General features: G+C 40.8%; 1 protein-coding gene across 2 annotated transcripts; it reads right to left on the bottom strand.

The window, feature by feature from the left end:
- Window positions 1-949: 949 nt before the first annotated feature.
- LUZP4 (leucine zipper protein 4) lies at window positions 950-19,299 on the bottom strand. Of its 2 annotated transcripts, XM_004065287.5 has the most exons (4): window positions 18,637-19,299; window positions 6,382-6,513; window positions 5,086-5,204; window positions 950-2,304 (listed from the first exon to the last, which is right to left on the bottom strand). In XM_004065287.5, the coding sequence occupies exons 1-4, from the start codon at window positions 18,725-18,727 to the stop codon at window positions 1,714-1,716; spliced, it is 933 nt and encodes a 310-aa protein (XP_004065335.3). In that variant the 5' UTR covers window positions 18,728-19,299; the 3' UTR covers window positions 950-1,713. The 2 variants fall into 2 exon arrangements, with proteins under 2 accessions (XP_004065335.3, XP_055232771.1); XM_055376796.2 differs by lacking the exon at window positions 5,086-5,204 and having other exon boundaries at window positions 18,637-18,769.
- Window positions 19,300-19,952: the final 653 nt, after the last annotated feature.

Below are 19,952 nucleotides of genomic sequence, written 5' to 3'. Positions count from 1 at the left end.
ATTCTGATACATATTAGAGTAGAAAGTTATGGAGTAGAATAATTAATCTCCAAAGTATCAATTAATACATGTTAATTTTCTGTAATTTATGTATTCTTTAGTAATAGCTCTACATTGATTAATTTAACCTTAACCATTCAGGTGGTATCTATTTGTGCTGAGAATATGAAAAAATTATAATGGAACATAAAGGAAAAAAACTGAGTGGACTTATTCATTATATTTTAAAATGTATTTGCAAAATGATAGGAATATGCCAATGGACAATAATTTAAATAGAATTTTTAGTGCCTTAATGGAAGTATTATACCACATGACAAACAAAAATTGATATGTAAAATTAAGTAAAATGTGTACAAATCCCTAATAAATGCAGAAATATGGATTGCTTGTCATCAGTATTAAACATTTTCATTTTTATAGCAAATTATGTGTATACTGCTAATATAAGTAGGCTGGGATCTTTTGCATTAAAATGATGCCTGCATCAGACATCATCTACATACACAATAACTCATACACATATCTTGGAAATACTTTTTTTTTTTTTTTTTTTTTCTGAGACAGAGTCTTGCTCTGTCACCCAGGCTAGAGTGCAGTGGCAAGATCTCAGCTCACTGCAACCTCCGCCTCCCGGGTTCAAGCAATTCTCCTGCCTCAGCCTCCCCAGTAGCTGGGATTACAGGCGCTCGCCACCTCGCCCAGCTAATTTTTGTATTTTTAGTAGAGACGGAGTTTGACCATGTTGGCCAGGCTGGTCTCAAACTCCTGACCTCAAGTGATCCGCCTGCCTCGGCCTCCCAAAGTGCTGGGATTATAGGCATGAGCCACCATGCCCAGCCGGAAATAATTTTTTTTAGCTGAAGTAAGTAATTCTGTGCAGCAGTTAATATGAACCTAAAATATTTGACTAGACATTTACAGTCAATACAAACAAGGTAATCACTGAGAAATTAAAACTGAAACTTTTATTGAATAACCAAACAAACTGCAGTTAACATATCTTGTGTTTTTAAAAACATAACTCCCAGTACATTTAAATTTCTGTGTTTCTTTTGCTAGGGTAGACAGACCTACCTTAACAGTTTTATAAGGCAACAGTGAATATATAAATGTATTCAAAATATATTCAGAAGGTTAGCATTACATCTATGCATAGAATATATCCTCTCATATGGTCTGATTTGAGGAAAGCAGAAAAGTTAAGCTGCCCAAAGATACGTCTACCATTTGTCTGCTAAGGACTCTCTGAGGACGGCTTAGGAAGGAGACACAAAAGAGATATTCATTATCATAGATTATATATTATCAATTTGGCAGTTAGTTGTTAGATTAGCTTACCTACCAGGTTGGAATGTCCAAGGGGCACTGGACATTAAGTCAAGTTGGAACGTCCAAGGGGGACAGGACACTAAGTCAAAATATTCTAATTGTGGGGAAGGCCCAACAGGAAAGGCTGAGTACATAGGGCTCTTCCAGGGAAAGCAGACCTACTGGGAACAACTTAATGGGACATCTTGGGTAACTGGATGATAGCTTAGAGGACATCAAGTTGAAACAATATTGATACCATGTATGTATTACCTCCATTCTAATATTTATGTCTTTGTCCCAATATACATGTTTCAACAAATACATATTTAGCCATTAGAATATAGATATATGCTTTTCTATTTCCACAGAATTCAACACATTGTTCTGATGATTAAGTAGTCATTGTATTTTTACCTGTTGAGTATCTCTGATGTCTTTCTGATTGGCCATGAGATCTCCCCGACTGATTATGAGATCTCTCTCAGTGGCCACGAGATCTCTCTGAGTGACTATGAGATCTCTCTGAGTGGCTATGAGATCTCTCTGAGTGGCTATGAGATCTTTCTGAGTGGCTATGAGATCTCTCTGAGTGGCTATGAGATCACTCTGAGTGTCCACAAGATCTCCCTGGCTATGAGATCTCTTTGAGTGACCATGAGATCTCTCTGAGTGACCATGAGATCTCTCTGAGTGACCATGAGATCTCTCTGATTGGCTATGAGATCTCTCAGATTGACGATGAGATCTCTTGTATTGGCCATGAGATCTCTCATATTGGGCATGACGTCTCTTTAGCTGCCCTTGAGATCTGTCTGACTGACAAAGAGATCTCTCTAAGTGGTTTCGGGATCGCTCAGAATGATGATTTTCTTCTGGTTGGCCCTGAGATTCTTCTGATTTGTCCGGATTTCCTTCTGATTGATGCTGGTTCCCCTCTGATTGGCCTTGATTCTTCTCTGCTTGGGCCTCATAATTGTCACTGCACTTCTCCTGAAAAGGATCCCAATTATGCAAAACAAATGAAACATATACTTCATGATTTAAGTCATAATGATATATTCTCAAGACCATTTTTATGGGCAACCATTTCTTTTAGAATTCCACTGTGCTTACTTTTATTTATCAACCAGTTTTTAGAACTAACTTACAGAATAGCTCCATTGTATCGTGTCACTGGCACAAAAATGCTATGCAACTAAAACTTTAATAAAATAAAAATATGGAAAATTAGTTTTATGAGTTTGACTGTACTCTAAGGTCATGTTCTACCTACCAATTTCTTGATCTATGTTTTACTAAAGAAACAACAGATTCTGTGACTTTGATAGAATATTTTGTAGTGTAAGTCCTTAGGATCAAAAGGAAAGTGTTCAAAATCATATTGTTTACTCTTTGCCTACTCAATGATTAAAAAGAAACTATCTTTTCATTATAAAGTAATACTTAATTCTAGAGAGAAAGACAAAGTAAGGAAGGGGAAAGGAAGCTGTAAAAAAAGCGGAAGGTTGGCTTAATACTATTCAAGTAAATTAGCTTGGCAACAACACAGCCTTTCTACCTTTTCAATTTTTAAGCCAAAAAGACAGTGGAGTGAATCAGCCAAATGGAAATAACGAAACCTTTGACAAATCTCTATGATGCTACGTAAATGTAAGTGGATAAAGTCATATAGACCATGCTGAGAAATCAAGCTTTCTACTAGTATATGCTGCCTGACAAACACAACATCCCCTCAATTTGGCATTATGACTTTCTAGTTTAACACTACCAGAAGCTGGAAGCAACTGCTAAACAGCAGGGGAGGTACCAGCACAAAATATATTATGCACAGAAAACTTATTTTAAAATAAAAATGTAAAAAATTAGTTGTTTTGCTAAAACATAAAGCTATAGCCACTCTCCAGCTTTTGTACTGAAAAACCTAAATAAGGAGATTGGGTGAAATGCACATGTACCTTTTCTCTTTCTTTTCTAAGTGATTGGTGTTGGGAGCACAGTGGGTCAGTAGGAAAGATAGGACTGAGTTCCATCTTCTAAAGACCCGTATGTATCCAAGTACCTTTCTAAAGGAGCTTGCAGTCCCTTTTATGAATGTTTATATAAGAAATAAGTATATAAGAAATGTACTATGTATTTCCTACCTTTGGAAAACAAAATGCACATTAGTTTTCTTTCCTTACAAACAAGTGAAGCCTTCTATCAAAAGGTTGTGTTGAATAAATACATGGGGTGAACAAATACAACTGTGTTCCACTGATAATAAGACAAATTCTTGTTAAGTACGAAACTAGCTTAATAGAATTGTAAAGTATTATTGAAAACTGTAATTATTCAATTTATTGGTGAAATAATTATGCTTAAATTTTAATACATTTCTTTATTGCAGGGTATTTTTTTTTTTCTAGTGAGTTCGGCTATGATAGTCTCAAAAGTTTCAAAAGTATGAATAATAGAAGGATACTTTCCCACCCTGGGCAACATAGCGAGACCTCATCTCTACAGAAAAGAAAAAAAAATTCGCAGGGCATGGTGGCACGTGCCTATAGTCCCAGCTACTTGGGAGGCTGAAGTGGGAGGATTGCTTGAGCCTGGGAGGTAGAAGAGGCAGTGAGCCATGATCACACCACCACATTCCAGCCTGGGCAACGGAATGAGACCCTGTCTCAAAAAATAAATAAACAAAAGGACAAGGATGCTTTCAATTTGAAAATATTGTTTAATATTTATTCTCAGTTTATTTATGCATCTTGGACTGCATCAGAAGGAAGCTCATGTTCTTCTTCCCAAACTGTATAAAAAAATCTCCTCATCCTATAAGGCACAGATCATATGCCATCTCTTCCATCAAAGTTTCTCAAGAATCCCAATCAGAATGAATTTCTACATCCCCACAATATATAACTTATGTCCTATTAAGCACATACTGCATACTGCCTGGCATTACATTTCTTTCTTAGCTTTCTCTTCCACCACCATACAGACTATTTGAAGCAGGCTGTTCTGGTATCATAGTGCCTGCATAGAGTAGGCATTGAATCATAATTTGAACAATTTAAAGTAATCCTTTAAATATTTGAAAATGCAACATGTTTTTCTCCAAAACAAATAAATGAACAAGCAAATAAATAAACATTTGCATTTACATGATTTGGCAAAAATGATTTAAGCTCCCAGAACTGCCATTTTTGATAAATGACCACTTAACACCTTAAGAAGAATCAGTTTATAAGCTAGGATGAAACATTAACACCAATGTTAGCTAATGATTCTGGATCTGAGCACCTCTCAAATTTCTGTCTATTGACTGGCTCACCTATACGTGTTTAGAGGAAATGGATTTGTACAGGGATAGTCTGTGCCACCTGTTGCTTCCAGAGTATATTTCATATCTGATATCATCTGACTTCTGGCTTTTACAATTCATTCACAAAGATACTAAAACTCTTATATAACTTAAGCTCAAAGCCTCTGTATGAGGACAAATAAAAATTATTATATAGGATTAATGACTAATTAATAATCTATTTTGGCATTTTATAAATTCAAAAGTTTTAGTAATGACTGAAAATAGCAAAAATCAAATATTTATTAAAATAGTTACAGGGGAAAAATTAACTAATAAACATTGAATTTAAAATATGTTCAAGGCACCATGGAGGAATACCAAGAAACAATCCCTGCTTTCAATAGAATTTAAAGTAAATCATTAATATTAGGAAATATAGTAAATGTAGGATTTTTAATATTGGTTAATTCTTGGTACTTATCTACCTGCTCAATTAAAGGCTGCCCATTTAAAGGGTGTTGTCCAGACTTGAATCCAGAAGGTTTTTGGGATGGTTTTTTATCATGATTTCCTTCCTCAGAGTTGCTTCCGCATCTTGAGTAGCCTTTGAAAAATAAATATTTTCTGTATTTTCAAGTAGTAAATTCAATGTATCTTTCAGAAGTATTATCTCTGATCTCATTTTTTTAAGGCTATTCACTGGGTTTTGCAAAACTTTTGATATTTCATTACTCTGGTATCATCTGGGAGTCTCACTGAATTCTAGAACAGTCTTTGCCATACTATTTCAATTTGCATACCTTAATAGGGTAGTCTTCTCAGTATATAATACATCAATTTTGGTTTCACATGCCACCAAAGTTGGGACATACTATCTGAAATTAAATGAAAGAATACTCCAGTAGAAAAAGGAGAGATGGAGAGAAATTGTCTGCTTTGTATTAATCATGTGAATATTTGTCTCAATTGTCTGCTTTGTTTGGGTATAAAGACAGTTTAAAAACCCATCAAAGAATATCTCCAAAAGGCTCACAAAGATCAATTTTGTGATGACTGGTTAGGCACATAAGAATGGGCCACGTTACCCTTTTTGGCTGCTCTGCCCCTGTAATAACTATCATCGCTTCTCTTCTCAGAACATGCTGAGCCACTGAAGATTCACACAAGAACTTAAATGAAGCTGCATAGGCAACTGTCGGGGCTTATAGTAAACACAATGTCAAAATGGTTCCAATCTGTTGACTAGATTATGAAGACCTTTAATTGTTGAAAAGACTTCTGTATCGTGGCAATCTGTAGCACATTCATATTAAAAAATGCGTACTGCAATTACCAATGAGGTTAAGTATATAGAGGACATTTGTCATGTTCTACCCTTCTCTTTTTGTCTTACAACATCTGTATTTTCAAAATGTGGATGCCATAGTGTTCAGATTATTGACTATGCTCTTAATCCTCCTGTATTGCCTCCTAAAAGTGGAACTGGACCAACCAACCCAGGCTTGTAAACAAGTACAAAATAACTCTCAGCTCATATGGTTACTTTTTTTATCCCACTCTCCATTAGGGAAGTAATTCTTATAAATTAAAATAAATTTTTATTCATATGACATGACATAAATTCTTACCAACCCTGTATGAGCCCATGCCCAGAAAAAATAAAACAAGCAACATAATGCAACTTTAGAACAATATTGTGAATTCTTGATTTTACTTATCTAGTTATTCACAAATATTTCAGACTCTTTTTACCACATGTGACTATTTTCAGCATACTTTACCTCTCCGATGGCGATGTCTATGAGCATTTGATTGCTGTCTTGAAGGCGATTCCTTTATACTATGGTTCTGTCTTTTATTCTTTTCTTCTTTAGCATTTGTCCTTTCTAACTCTTTATAGATTATAATGTCGTCTGTATTAGAAAATACATAAAAAATGAATAAAATGGCAAAAGCCAAATAATAATGTCTCGAGTGAATAATCTATATCTTATCTCATCATATTTCAGAATACCCAAAAACTGGTAGCCCTAAAAATGATAATAATAATAATAAATTTGTTAAACTCTAACAAAGGTCAAACAGTACCGACATCTTAGGTTTGCTGGAACAAGAAAGAACAATTCCTGTTAGATATATGGTAACTTTATGCAAAAGCAAAATACTTTCACACTGCAATAGCTCAGGGGGGATATCATCTAAATAAATGACTTTACTAAATGTTATTTCAGTGTCATAGAAATATAGAGCAAGAGAGTCATCAAGTTGCTGACTAAATAAATGTAAATCAGCAATTAAATGTAAAGTGATAGACCATTAAATGTCTATCTGATTAAATGTGATAGACAATTAGTTACATGTATATTATCAAAAACTAACAAAGAGAAAGGAAGTGACAAAAGTAAGAAAGTGGTGATGGAAGTTCATAGAAGACACCACAGAAGTGAGGAACTTAGATTATTGTAGTAGCAGGAAGCAATCAGACTTGACTCTGTAGTCAGGCACATATTTACGTACTCAGGCAGAAAGCACTTACATGGCATAATTTAAAGAATGGCAGACAGGTACAACTTGCTCTAAAATATCTCTCCTAACATTTAGAATGGAAGAGTCTACAGGTGGGATGCTCTATCAGTGGATAAAACTTTACTCATGCTAAGGCATCTTTAGAAATAAGCAAAAGCCCCCCACACCTTTTGCAAGCTACACTCAGGAAGAAGAGAAAAAGAAAAAAAGAAGGACAAGCTAGGTATTTGGAAAAAACTGGAGATTCTAAAAGAAAAGAAGAGCTGAAAAGGGTACAAAAGAGGCAGTTGGGTGACACAGATTAACCACTCCTTTATTATTTTGCTTAGTACTAGTCCTGCCTCAGGTCTCTAAATATCTGATTCTGGGATAGGGAGCAAGATGGCAGAATAGAAGCCTCCACCGATCGTCCCCCCAGCAAGGACGCGAATTTAACAACTATCTACACAGAAAAAACACGTTCATAAAAACCAAAAATCATGTGAGCACTCATAGTAACTGGTTTTAACTTCTTATCACTGAAAGAGGCACTGAAGGGATAGAAAAAACAGTCCTGAATCGCCAATGCCACCCTTCCCCCACTCCCGGCAGCAATGACATGGTGGTACCAAGAGCATCTCTGGGCACTGGGGAAGGAAGAACACAGCAATCATGAGGCATTGAATTTAGTGCTGTCCTGTTAGAGCAGAAAGGAAAACTGGACCAAACTCACCTGACACCTGCCCATGGAGGGAAGATTTAAACCAGCCCCAGTCAGAGAGGAATCACCCACCCCGGCAGCCCGAGCATGAGTTCCCACAAACCTCTCCATCAAGAGCTACAGTGCTCTGGATCTCCAAGTAAACCTGAAAGGTAGTCTAGGCCAAGCTTTTCTAACCTGTGGCCTGCAGGCCATACACGGCCCAGGACGGTTTTGAATGCAGCCCAACACAAATTCGTAAACTTTCTTAAAACATTATGAGATTGTTTCTGCAATTTTTTTTTAGCTCATCAGCTATTGTTAATGTTAGTGTATTTTATGTGTGGCTCAAGACAATTATTCTTTCGGTGTGGTCAAGGGAAGCCAAAAGATTGGAAACACCTGGTCTAGGCCATAAGGACTGCAACTCTTAGGCAAGACTTAGTGCTGAACTGGGCCAACAGAGTGTGGACTGGGGGGGCCACATGACATACTGAGACACCAGCTGGGGCAGCCAAGGGAGTGGTGGCATCACCCCTCCCCTAACCCCAGGCTGGACAGCTCACAGCTCCAAAAGAGACCCACCCTTCCTCTTGAGAAGAGAGGGAAGAGTGGGGAGGACTTTGTCTTACATCTTAGATACCAGCTCAGCCACAGCAGGATAGGGCACCTGTTAGAGTTATGAGGTTCCTGTTTCAGGCTCTAGCTCCTGGTCCACACTTCTAGACACACCGTCGGCCAGAAGGGAACCGACTGCCTTGAAGGAAAGGACCCAGCCCTGGCAGAATTCATCAACTGTTAACTGAAAAGCTCCTGGGCTCTGAATAACTAGCAGCAATACCCAGGTACTATGTTGAGAGCCTTGGGTGAGACTCCGAGACTTGCTGGCTTCAGGTACCAGCACAGCTACAGAAGGGTAGAACACCAAGTGGGCTCTTGGAATCCGTGATTCCAGGACTTGACTCTTGGATAACACTTCTGGAACTGCCCTAGGCCAGAGGGGAGCTCACTGCTCTGAAGGGTGAGTCTCAGATCAGGCAGCATTCATCCCAAGCTGACTTAAGAGCCCCTGAGCCTCAACGGAACATCTATGGTAGTCCAACAGTACTCTGCCTGGCCTAGGGTGACTGGCTATGGGGTGAGGCTCCTCTGCCTTTGGAAAGGGAAGGGAAGAGTGGGAAGGACTGCATCTTGTGGTATGAGTGCCAGCTCAGCCATAATACAATAGAACACCAGGTAGACTTCTAAGGTTTTTGACTCTAGGTCTTGAGTCCCAGATGTCACTTCTGGACCCACCTCGGGCTTGGGGGACCTTGCCACCGTGAAGGAAAGGACACAGGCCTGGCTGGTTTTGCTACTGGCTGATTGTAGAGATTCAGGGCCTTGAGCAAGCTGGGCAGTAGCCGGGAGTATTTGCAGCAGGCCTTCAGTGAAACCCAGAGCTGTGCTGGCTTCGGGTCTGACCCAGCACAGTCATAATGGTGGTGGCCACAGGGGTGCTTGTGTCACTCCACCCCAGCTCTGGGTGGCTCAGAACAGAGACACTCTGTTTGTTTAGGAGAAAATAAGGGAAAAGAACAAGAGTCTCTGCCTGGTGATCCAGAGAATTCTCCCAGATCCTGTCCAAAACCAACAAGGCGGTACCTCTATGAGTTTGCAAGAACCATAGCGTTACTGGGCTTGTGATGTCCCCTAAAGTAGAAACTGCTTAGATCACAACACTGCAGTCCTTTCAAATATCTGGAAAGCCTTCCCCAAAAGGATGAGTACAAAGAAGCCCAGACAGTGAAGACTACAATAAATACCTAACCCTTCAATGCCCAGACACTGAAGAACATCTACTGGTATCAACAGCATCCAGGAAAACATGACCTCACCAAATGAACTAAATAAGGCACTAAGGATGAGTCCTGGAAAAACAGAGATATGTGACCTTTCAGACAGAGAATTCCAAATAGCTGTGTTGAGGAAACTCAAATAAATTCAAGCAAACACAGAAGGAATTCAGAATTCTATCAGATAAACGTAACAAAGACATAGAAATGATTTAAAAGTGTCAAGCAGAAATTCTGGAACTGGAAAAATGCCATTGGCATACTGAAGAATGCATCAGAGTCCTTTAATAGCAGAATAAATCTAGCAAAAGAAAGAATTAGTGAGCTTGAAGAAAGGCTATTTGAAAATATACAATCAGAGGAGACAAAAGAAAAAACAAACAAACAATGAAACACACCTACAGGATCTAGAAAATAGCCTCAAAAGGGCAAATCTAAGAGTTATTGGCTGTAAAGAGGATGTCGAGAAAGAGATAGGGGTAGAAAGTTTATTCAAAGGGGTTGGGAGTGGTGGCTGACGCCTGTATTCCCAGCATTTTGGGAGGCCGAGGCGGGTGGATCACTTGATGTCAGGAGTTTGAGACCAGCCTGGCCAACATGGTTAAACCCCACCTCTACTAAAAACACAAAAATTAGCTGCGTGTGGTGGTGCTCACCTGTAATCCCAGCTACTTGGGAGGCTGAGGCAGGAGAATCGTTTGAACCTGGGAGGCTGAGGTTGCAGTGAGCCAAGAGCGCCACTGCACTCTAGCCTGGGTGACAGAGCAAGTTTATTCAAAGAGATAATAAAACAGAAGTTCCTGAGGCGAGCGGATCACAAGGTCAGGAGTTCAAAACCAGCCTGGCCAACATGGTGAAACCCCATCTCTACTAAAAATACAAAAATTAGCTGAGCATGGTGGCATGTACCTGTAATCCCAGTTACTCAGGAGGCTGAGGCAGGAGAATTGCTTAACGGGGACCTGGGAGGCAGAGGTTGCAGTGAGCTGAGATTACGCCACTGCTCTCCAGCCTGGGCTACAGAGCGACACTCTGTCAAAGAAAAAAAAAAATAGTTCCCAAACCTAGAGAAAGATATCAATATCCAAGTACAAGAAGGTTATAGAACACCAAGCAGATTTAACCCAAAGAAGACTACCTCAAGGCATTTAATAATCAAACTCTTAAAGGTCAAGGATAAAGAAAGGATCCTAAAAGCAGCAAGAGAAAAGAGACAAATAACAAACAAGAGCTCTAATATGTCTGGCAGCAGCCCCTTCAGTGGAAACCTTACAGGCCAGGAGAGAGTGGGCTGATATATTTAAAGTGCTGAAGGGAAAATCTTTACCTTAGAATAGCATATCCAGTGAGAATATCCTTCAAACATGAAGAAGAAATAAAAAGTTTCACAGACAAACAAAAGCTGAGGGATTTCATCAACACCAGACCTGTCCTACAAAAAATGCTAAAGGGAGTGCTTCAACCAGAAAGAAAAGACATTAATGAGTAATAAGTCATCATCTGAAGGTATAAAACTCACTGGTAATAGTAAGTACACAGAAAAACACGGAATATTATAATACTGTAACTGTGGTATATAAACTACTCTCATCCTAAGTAGAAAGACTAAACGATGAACCAATAAAAAATAACTACAACAACTTTTCAGTACATAGGTAGTACAATAAAATATAAATAGAAAGAATGAATAAGACCTACTATTTGATAGCACAACAGGGTGACTATAGTCAATAATAACTATATGTTTTAAAATAAAGAGCATAATTGGATTGTCTGTAACTCAGAGGATGAATGCTTAAGAGGATGGATAATCTCCATGATGTGCTTATTCCACATTGCAATTGCACGCATGCCTGTATCAAAACATCTCATGTACCCCATAAATATATACACCTACTATATACCCACAAAAATTACAAATAAATAATAAACAATTAATAAGAAAAAAATCTGATTCTGATTTTCTTTGAAATGGCTGACATCTCCTGGGATTATAGGTGTGAACTACCACGCCCAGCATAAAACTTATTTTTAAAAATGTTTTTGAATTATCCACACCTTGGAATGTGTTGCAGGGTTTTTCTTTAAGTGAAATCATACGTAATTTTAATCCTTAGACTTTGTAATTCCAGAGACCACCATTTGATTTGTTGGATTGTAATGGAATTGGGTAGATCTCACCAGCTACGACTTAGAGATGAAATCAATTGCTGCTCAGCCTCTTCATATTGAAGAGAAAGCAAATGCCTATGAACCTGGGTAAGCTGTCTAAACGCCCTTCCAACATAGGCTATGAGGTTATGAAGAAAGCGTCCTTAATGCTACAGTATTTTTCCAGATTCTCATGTCCTTTTCCTTAGTTCTCAGAATATATCATTACAGAGACATGGGGCTTTGTTCACTCTGCTCTCTGTAATGATATTCTCCACTGAATCCACCTAGAGAACACTTAGCCAATCTCTCAAGGAGAGACATTTGATCCAGGCCTCACCAAAGAGCCTTAAATTTGAATTCTTGATATACTTACTCTCAGAAATAAACTGTCAGGACTGAAGAAAGACAGTATTCCTCACACAGTTTAAAACTGATCACACTGCTTGAGGTGCCATATGAATAATTACATTTTTATTTAAATTGCATAATTAATTTTCTTGTGAAAAGTATACTTATATTGCATTTTATTTTACAGTGGGTTGAAACCACTATTTTCTATTTATAAACATGTAAAATACACCACAATTTTTGTTTTCCCATTTTTTAAATATTTAAAACACTGGAAACCTCAAAAAATGTAAGTGACTTAGGTTCCTCTCAACTTCTGAAAAATTCTGACTATACATACTTCCAGAATACTTAAAACAATGTATAATTGCACATATTTACTTAGCTGTCTCTCCAGTTAGATTAGGAAGTACTTGAGAAGAGACCACTGTTTATTTATTAGTGTACTAAGTGCCTAGCACAGAATACAGAGTGGATAATCCATATTTGTGGATTCGTGGTCCAACATATCTAGCAGGCAGAAAGAGTTCTTTTCTTTCTAACTACAACACTTTTGCATCAGTCTCTTTTAGGTAAAAGTAATTAACAGGGGAGTGGAGTTCCTATTAAGTTCTTGCTGTTACCAGTTCGAATTCTGGTCTTATTTTTGCCTTTTATTTGTTTAAAAAAAAAAAGGACTCTAATACTTTTTCGGTATGTTTACTGAGGACAAAAACAAAAATAAATCTCTAGAGCCTTTTCCTACTTTAGCGTGTATTACAATGGAAGTAATAACCTTGCATCCAACATACTACTGCTTTTCTAAAGCATGTGTTTAGTTATCTAAAAACAAAGATATGCATTGTTACAAAGTATTATTTTCACTGAGAAAAACATGGGGAAATTTATCAGGAAAAAGTATGGCTTTCTCATTACATCATAGAAAGCAACATGTATTTGCTATTTATTGTGTATTTTTCTTGCCTTCAAACTGCAAGGGCCTCAGCCTGGCACGGTGGCTCATGGCTGTAATCCCAGCACTTTGGGAGGCCAAGGCGAGAAGATTGCTTGAGCCCACGAGTTCGAGACCAGCCTGGGCAACATGGCGAAACTCCGTCTCTACCAAAGAAAATACAAAAATGAGCCAGGTGTGGTGGTGCACACCTAGGGTCCCAGCTACTCTGGGGGCAAAGGTGGGAGGATCGCTTGAGCCTGGGAGGTCCAGGCTGCAGTGAGCTGTGATTGTGCCACTGCACTCCAGCCTCAGCGACAGAGACCCTGTCTCAAAAAATTAAATAAAAGTAAAAATAAAATAAACCGCAAGGGCCTGTGATAACCAGTCGAAAGTTTTGCTGTTCCTCCTGACATGATCAAAACTGGGATTCTCATCTGTCTAAAAAGGTATAAATATGGATATAGAGAACCAACGTTTAAAAGGATAAAACAGTGACCTCCAGATTTTTTACAACTCGGTGACTATGAGATCTTACAGTCATACTTAATCTCCAACTAACCTACCAAATTCAACTCAACATCTTTCCTCAGCCTTTCAAATAACTGAACCAATCTTTCCCAAAGCAGACTCTCCAGTATCCTTCCAGCTGTAATCATCTACTAAAATATAAGTGCCTCCTAAGTCCGTTTACTTCACTATTATTCAAGTTACACGACACCACCATCTCTCTCAGTCTCCCAGAGACTGACGTGAGCTGTTTAAACCCCATCTTTCACCTAGATGGTTTTTAATCTCTTTCATGTCTACTGTATCTATGAAGTTTGATAACAAAATCCTGAGAGCAGAGGTAACTTCTCCAGCTTGCCAAATTGCTGGCTACCCAAAAGTGAGCGTTTAGGCCCACTTTCCGGGGCACATATAGCAAATATTTACTCAGCTTTTTCCACGTCAGGCAGCATACTTTGTGAACATTACCTGTATTCTCTCATTTAATCTTCAACAACTCTATGATGTAGATTTTATTCAGATCAGGAAACTCAGGCCCCAAGAGATGGAGCAACTTGCACAAGGTCACACAACTACTACATTTTTGGGACCAAGCCACTCTGCAACTATGGCCCTTATTTCTCTGAATTTTGAGATAAACCCATTGCTTTAGCTAGTTATCAGTTTTGTTTTGTCTTTTCTGTTAGCAGTTGCAAAAACATCAGTGAAATCAACACAAAGAAAAGTGCAGGAAGCATGAAGTTTTACCTCAGTGCTATAAATTCCCTTCAGTTCTGGGTTTTTCTCCCTTCAAGGTCCCAGTGACAAGGCAGGGCCTAGAGTGAGGTAAGTGAGGAATTCACTTCAGGCACAAAATTCAAGGAGGTCCCCCAAAACTCAGTAATCAAGATTAAAATATCTCAACACAATATTTTCTTTTTTTCAATCTTTTTTTATTTTTTATTTTTGAGACGGAGTCTAGTTCCATCACCCAGGCTGGAGTGCAGTGGCACAATCTCGGCTCACTGCAACCTCGGCCTCCCGGGTTCAAGCAAATCTCCTGTCCCAGCCTCCCAAGTAGCTGGGACTACAGGCGCCTGCCTCCACGCCCCGCTAATTTTTGTATTTTTAGGAGAGACAGGATTTCACCATGTTGGCCAGGCTGGTCTCGAACTCCTGACCTCAGGTCATCTACCTGCCTCAGCCTCCCAAAGAGCTGGGATTATAGGTGTGAGCCACCACGCCCACTTCACAGTATTTTCAAAAATAAAAATCAATGCAAAACCAATCTGTGATGAACAAAATATCAAGCTTTTTTTTTTTTTTTTTAAAGATAGTATCAAAGGCCGGATGTGGTGGCTCACACCTGTAATCCTAGCACTTTGGGAGGTCAAGGTGGGTGGATCGCTTGAGCCCAGAAGTCGAGACCAGTCTAGGCAATATAGTGAGAACCCGTCTCTACAAAAATACAAAAAAATTAGCTGGGCGTGGTGGCACACGCCTGTATCCCAGCTACTTGGGAGGCTGAGGTGGGAGGATTGCCTGAGCCCAGGAAGTCGAGGCTGCAGTGAGCTGTGATAATGCCACTGCACTCCAGCCTGGGTGACAGAGTGAGATCCCATTTCAAAAAAGAGAAAAAAAAATAGGATCAGATCAGACCCTGTACTTGCACAGCCCTCCTTCACTTGTTTCACTCTAGTTCTTAGGTCAAGAAAACTTTATTTACAAAACAGGTGGCCAGACAGATGGCTGTAGTTTGTCCATTTAATTTTTTAAATATTTCATTAAAATATTAATTATCCCTATTAACAAACTTTTTTTGTGACTCCTTGAACTTTATACTGGAAGCAAGTGCCTCATTTACCTCACCCTAGTCCCAGCCCTGGCCAGTGACCAAATATTATTTTTAAAGTCATTTTAATGCCACAAAATATTTCAGAACTTGTGATGAAGTTGGGGTAGGGGGAAGTAGCAGTATGGGATCAACAGGGACCATGTCTTAGAAGAGGAAATTGATACCGATCTTAAAATAGATTGCTAAAAACATCTTAAAGACAACAACAACAAAAAATACTTAGTTACTTTTCAGGGCCATTCTCCCTCAGAAGTAAAGTGGGAGGCAGATAAATTACTCAACCTCATAAGGGCATCAACAAAAACCCAACCAAAGGTAAAATGATGATTAATGGTGAAAAACTGAAAGCTTTTCTCCCTAAGATCAGAAACAAGTCAAGGATGTCCAATCTCACCGCATCTAATTAACATTTTGCTAGAAATTCCATCCAGAGCAATTAGTCAAGAAAAAGAATAAAAGGCAAGCAGATTAGAAAAAAGTAAATCTCTGTTCTCAGATATCATGGTCTTGTATGCAGAAATTCCTAAAGATACACACACACACACACAGAGATTAGCACTAATGAACACGCTCAGCAAGGCTGCAGGATACGAGATCTATATGCAAAAATTAATTCTATGTATATATACCAGCAATGAACTATCCAAAAACGAAATTAAGAAAGCAATTCCACCAAGAAGAGCTTTCAATGGAGGAAAATTAGTCTTTTTAACAAGTAGTGCTGGAACAATTAGACATCAAAATGCAATAGAATGAAGTTGGCTCTTAACTCACCCCATATACAAGAATTAACTCAAAATGGATCAAAGATGTAAATTTAAGAGTTAAAACTAGAAAACTCTCAGAAGGAAACAAGGGTATGATCTTCATGATCTTCTAGATTTGACACCAAAGCATGAACAACAACAAAAAACAGATAAATTGTATTTTATCAAATTCTGAAACTTCGGGACTTCAAAGGACACTATAAAGAAAGTTTAGGCCGGGTGAGGTGGCTCACGACTGTAATCGCAGCACTGTGGGAGGCCAAGGTGGGCGTATCACTTGAGGTCAGGAGTTCCAAGACCAGCCTGACCTCTGCCTCCTGGGATTACAGGCATGAGCCATGGCGCCCCTCTTCATTTCATTACTTTTTTTTTTTTTTTCTGAGATGAAGTCTCACTGGCACCCAGGCTGGAGTGCAGTGGGGCGATCTCAACTCACTGCAGCCTCCATCTCCCAGGTTCAAGCAATTCTTCTGCCTCAGCCTCCTGCATAGCTGGGACTACAGGCATGCAACACCATGCCCAGCTAATCTTTGTATTTTTAGTAGAGATGGGGTTTCACCATGTTGGCCAGGCTGGTCTCGAACTCCTGGCCTCAAGTGAGCCACCCACCTCAACCTCCCAAAGTGCTGGGATTACATGAATGAGCCACCAAGCCCAGCCGACCCTCTTCATTTCTATGGTACACTCTCCCTCCACTTATCCTGCCCCTTTTAAAGTTCAGCCCTCCCTGCTCTGCTCCCCTACCCTCATCTCTAAGGTGAACCCTCTTTCCACTGCTCCATCAATTTCTGAGGTCCGCCCTCCTTGTTCCTGCTTCTCCTTGCTCCACTCCTGCGCTTCCACATTGAAGCTCAGCTCCCACTGCTCTGCCTCTCCCCCTCTCATTTCTAAAGTGGCCCTTGGCCAGGCGCAGTGGCTCAGGCCCACAGTCCCATCATTTTGGGAGGCCGAGCCGGGAGGATTGCTTGAGGCCAGGAGTTCGAGACCAGCCTGGGCAACATAAGGAGACCCAATCTCTACAAAAATTTAAAAATTAGGTGGACATGGTAGTGAGCACCTGTGGTTCCAGCTACTCGAGAGGCTGAGGTGGTAGGATCACTTGATTGAGCCTGAGAGCTTGAGGCCACAGTGAGCCGTGATCGTGCCACTACACTCCAACCCAGACAACAGTCCCTGACCTTATCTCAAAAATAACTAACTAGGCCGGGGGCAGTGGCTCATGCCTGTAATCCCAGGACTTTGGGAGGCCGAGAAGGGCGGATCACTTGAGACCAGGAAACCAGTCTGGGCAACATGGTGAAACCTCGCTCTACTAAAAAACAAAACAAAACAAAACAAAAAAACAAAAACCTAGACAGGTGTGGTGGCGCGTGCCTGTAGTCCCAGCTACTCCGTCGGCTGAGGTGGGAGGATTGCTTGACCCCAGGGGGCGGAGGTTACACTGAGCCAAGATGACGCCACTGCACACTTGCCTGAGAAACAGAGCAAGCCCGTTTCACACACACACACACACACCCCTAACTAAATAAAGTAGCCCTTTTCTGTTTTGTCCTCCTTCCCCCATTTCTACAGTTTCCTTCTTCTGTGCTCTGATGCCCTTCTCCATTTCTAAAGTCAGCTTCCATCCTCTCTACTCAGCTCTGCTCACTCCCTATCTGGCTTGGAAAGTCTATTCCCTCCCCTTCTCCCCCATTTCTAAGATGGATAATAGCAGAGGAACTGGTCCAAGTAAAATCCACTTTTTCTGGGTTTGGTGCAAATGGAGGAGGTTAGGGGCCTTGATAAAGGATTTCTTTTTTCTAAGGTTCCACTCTCCGTGTAGAGGTCTCAGGTTAGAGACTAGAGAGCGCCAGCAAAGAAAGGTGATCCAGAGCGAATAACCACCAGCCAACAAGCAAATAAATGGACCAACCACCCCTTCAAATAACCACCAGCCAACAAAGCAGATACACCAACCCACCAACAACTCCTAGCACTACCACGCCGGGATCCCTAGTAAAATAGCCTAAGGCTTGCTCCTCCGGGCCCTGGAATCTAGTGATTTATGACATCCGCTTGGACTGAGAAGAGCACTTGGCTCCATGTGTTTGAAGGAGACCAGTAGTTAGGTATCAATTCTTAGGAGAGTAAAATACACGGAAATAGCGGTCTATTTTCTCCGCCTGCCCCTTTCAGCAATCCTTAATCCCCACGCGCTTCTGGTCAGCCTCCCTCAGTTCCCCACCTGCAAGGAGAGGGCTGGAGGTGAGGAGAAAAAGAGAGGAGGGATAGGGGCCAAGTGGTCCCAGGGTTCGTCAGGGTGGGGCAGGTGCGGAGATGCCCTGAAGGGGAAGCCTCTCCTCGAAGTGGTGTGTTCCTCCCGACGCCACTTCTAGTAAGCGCTATGCCGAGGTCTTGCGCTCAAGACCAGCGAGCCCAAACTAGTGGAGACTGGGATCCGAGATCTACATACCTAGAGACATATCTAGGAAGTTAACCTTTTTCCGACCGGGATGATTTGGCGGCACTTTTTCAGAAAGCGTTAGCTTCTGTAACGAAGCCATCTTCTCTGCATCATGGCGCCAAACACTCCGAGGTAGGGCGCGTGTACCGCCCCCTCACCGCGCAGGAGGAGCAGAGTGGTGGGCTAACCTGATCCTCCAATCCTTAGCCTCTCCCTTCGCTGTTGCTAAGCCCCAAGGGGTGGAGCTTGGCGTTACCCCTCACCAAATCTCCTATCAGGAGCTTGGCTTGCTAGAAGAAAAAAAAAGGAAAGACCCTCCCATCTCCCACCCGATACCCCTTTCTAAAAATATTCTCTCCACCTAGAGCACTACGTAGTTGGCTACAAGTTTCTAGTGTATGTGGTGTTCCGGCCCTTGCCTTTCACAGTTCCTAGGACCCATTTCTCCTCTTTGCTGTTGACATTCATGGCGAATAAAACCTTATATTCTTGACTTAATGAGCTGGTGCTCTGCTTCTCTCAAATTCCAAGAGGGAGCACACATTTAACATCTAGGGAGGATTCACAGGTTTGCAATGCCACACGCTTTCTTTTCTGTCTTTCTTTTCGTTTTTGTTTTTTGTTTTTTTGAGACACAGTATCTCTCTGTCACCCAGGCTGGCGTGAAGTGGCACCAACTCCGTTCACTGCAACCTCCGCCTCTGGGGTTCAAGAGATTCTCCCACGTCAGCCTCCCAAGTAGCTGAGATTACAGGAGCGCACCACCACGCCTGGCTAATTTTTGTGTTTTTAGTAGAGATAGGGTTTCACCATGTTGATCAGGCTGGTCTCCTGGGCTCAAGTGATCTACCCGTCTCTGCTACCCTCATACCACAGCGCCCACACTTTCTCTCCCTCCCTCTGTCCCTCCCTTCCTTCTTTCCTTCCTTCCTTCCTCCCTCCCTCCCTTCTTCCCTCCCTTCCTCCCTCCCACCCTCTCTTTCTTCTTCCTAACTTCTTTCTTTCCATCTGCCTTGGCATCCCTCCCTCACCGCACCTGGTTATTTCTTTTCCTTCCTTTCTTCCTTTCTTTTTCTTTTTCTTTCTTTCTTTTCTTTCTTTTTCTCTTTCTTTCTTTTCTCTTTCTTTTTTCTTTCTTTCTCTCTCTCTTTCTTCCTTCCTTCCTCTCTTTCTTTTCCTTCCTTCCTCCCTCCCTCCCTTCTTTCCTAACTTCTCTCTTTCCACCCACCTCGGCCTTCCTCCCTCACCACACCCGGCTATTCCCTTCCCTTCTCTCCCTTGCTTCCTTGCTTCCTTCCTTCCTTCCTTTTTTCCTTCCTTCCTTC

This window comes from Gorilla gorilla, chromosome X, assembly GCF_029281585.2.
Source record: "Gorilla gorilla gorilla isolate KB3781 chromosome X, NHGRI_mGorGor1-v2.1_pri, whole genome shotgun sequence".
In the NCBI taxonomy this organism is placed as follows: domain Eukaryota; kingdom Metazoa; phylum Chordata; class Mammalia; order Primates; family Hominidae; genus Gorilla; species Gorilla gorilla.
The sequence above is the reverse complement of the archived record's forward strand: the minus strand, read 5'-3'. Positions and strand labels throughout refer to the sequence as shown.

What these genes read in the sequence shown, in the direction of transcription:
- LUZP4 (XM_004065287.5), bottom strand. Translation starts at nt 18,727, where the DNA reads ATGGCTTCGTTACAGAAGCTAACGCTTTCTGAAAAAGTGCCGCCAAAT. An exon ending in TAGACATCGCCATCGGAGAG is followed by an intron (nt 5,205 to 6,381) that starts GTAAAGTATGCT and finishes TATTTTTCAAAG; the next exon opens with GCTACTCAAGATGCGGAAGC. An exon ending in GGCAGCCTTTAATTGAGCAG is followed by an intron (nt 2,305 to 5,085) that starts GTAGATAAGTAC and finishes GATCCTTTTCAG; the next exon opens with GAGAAGTGCAGTGACAATTA.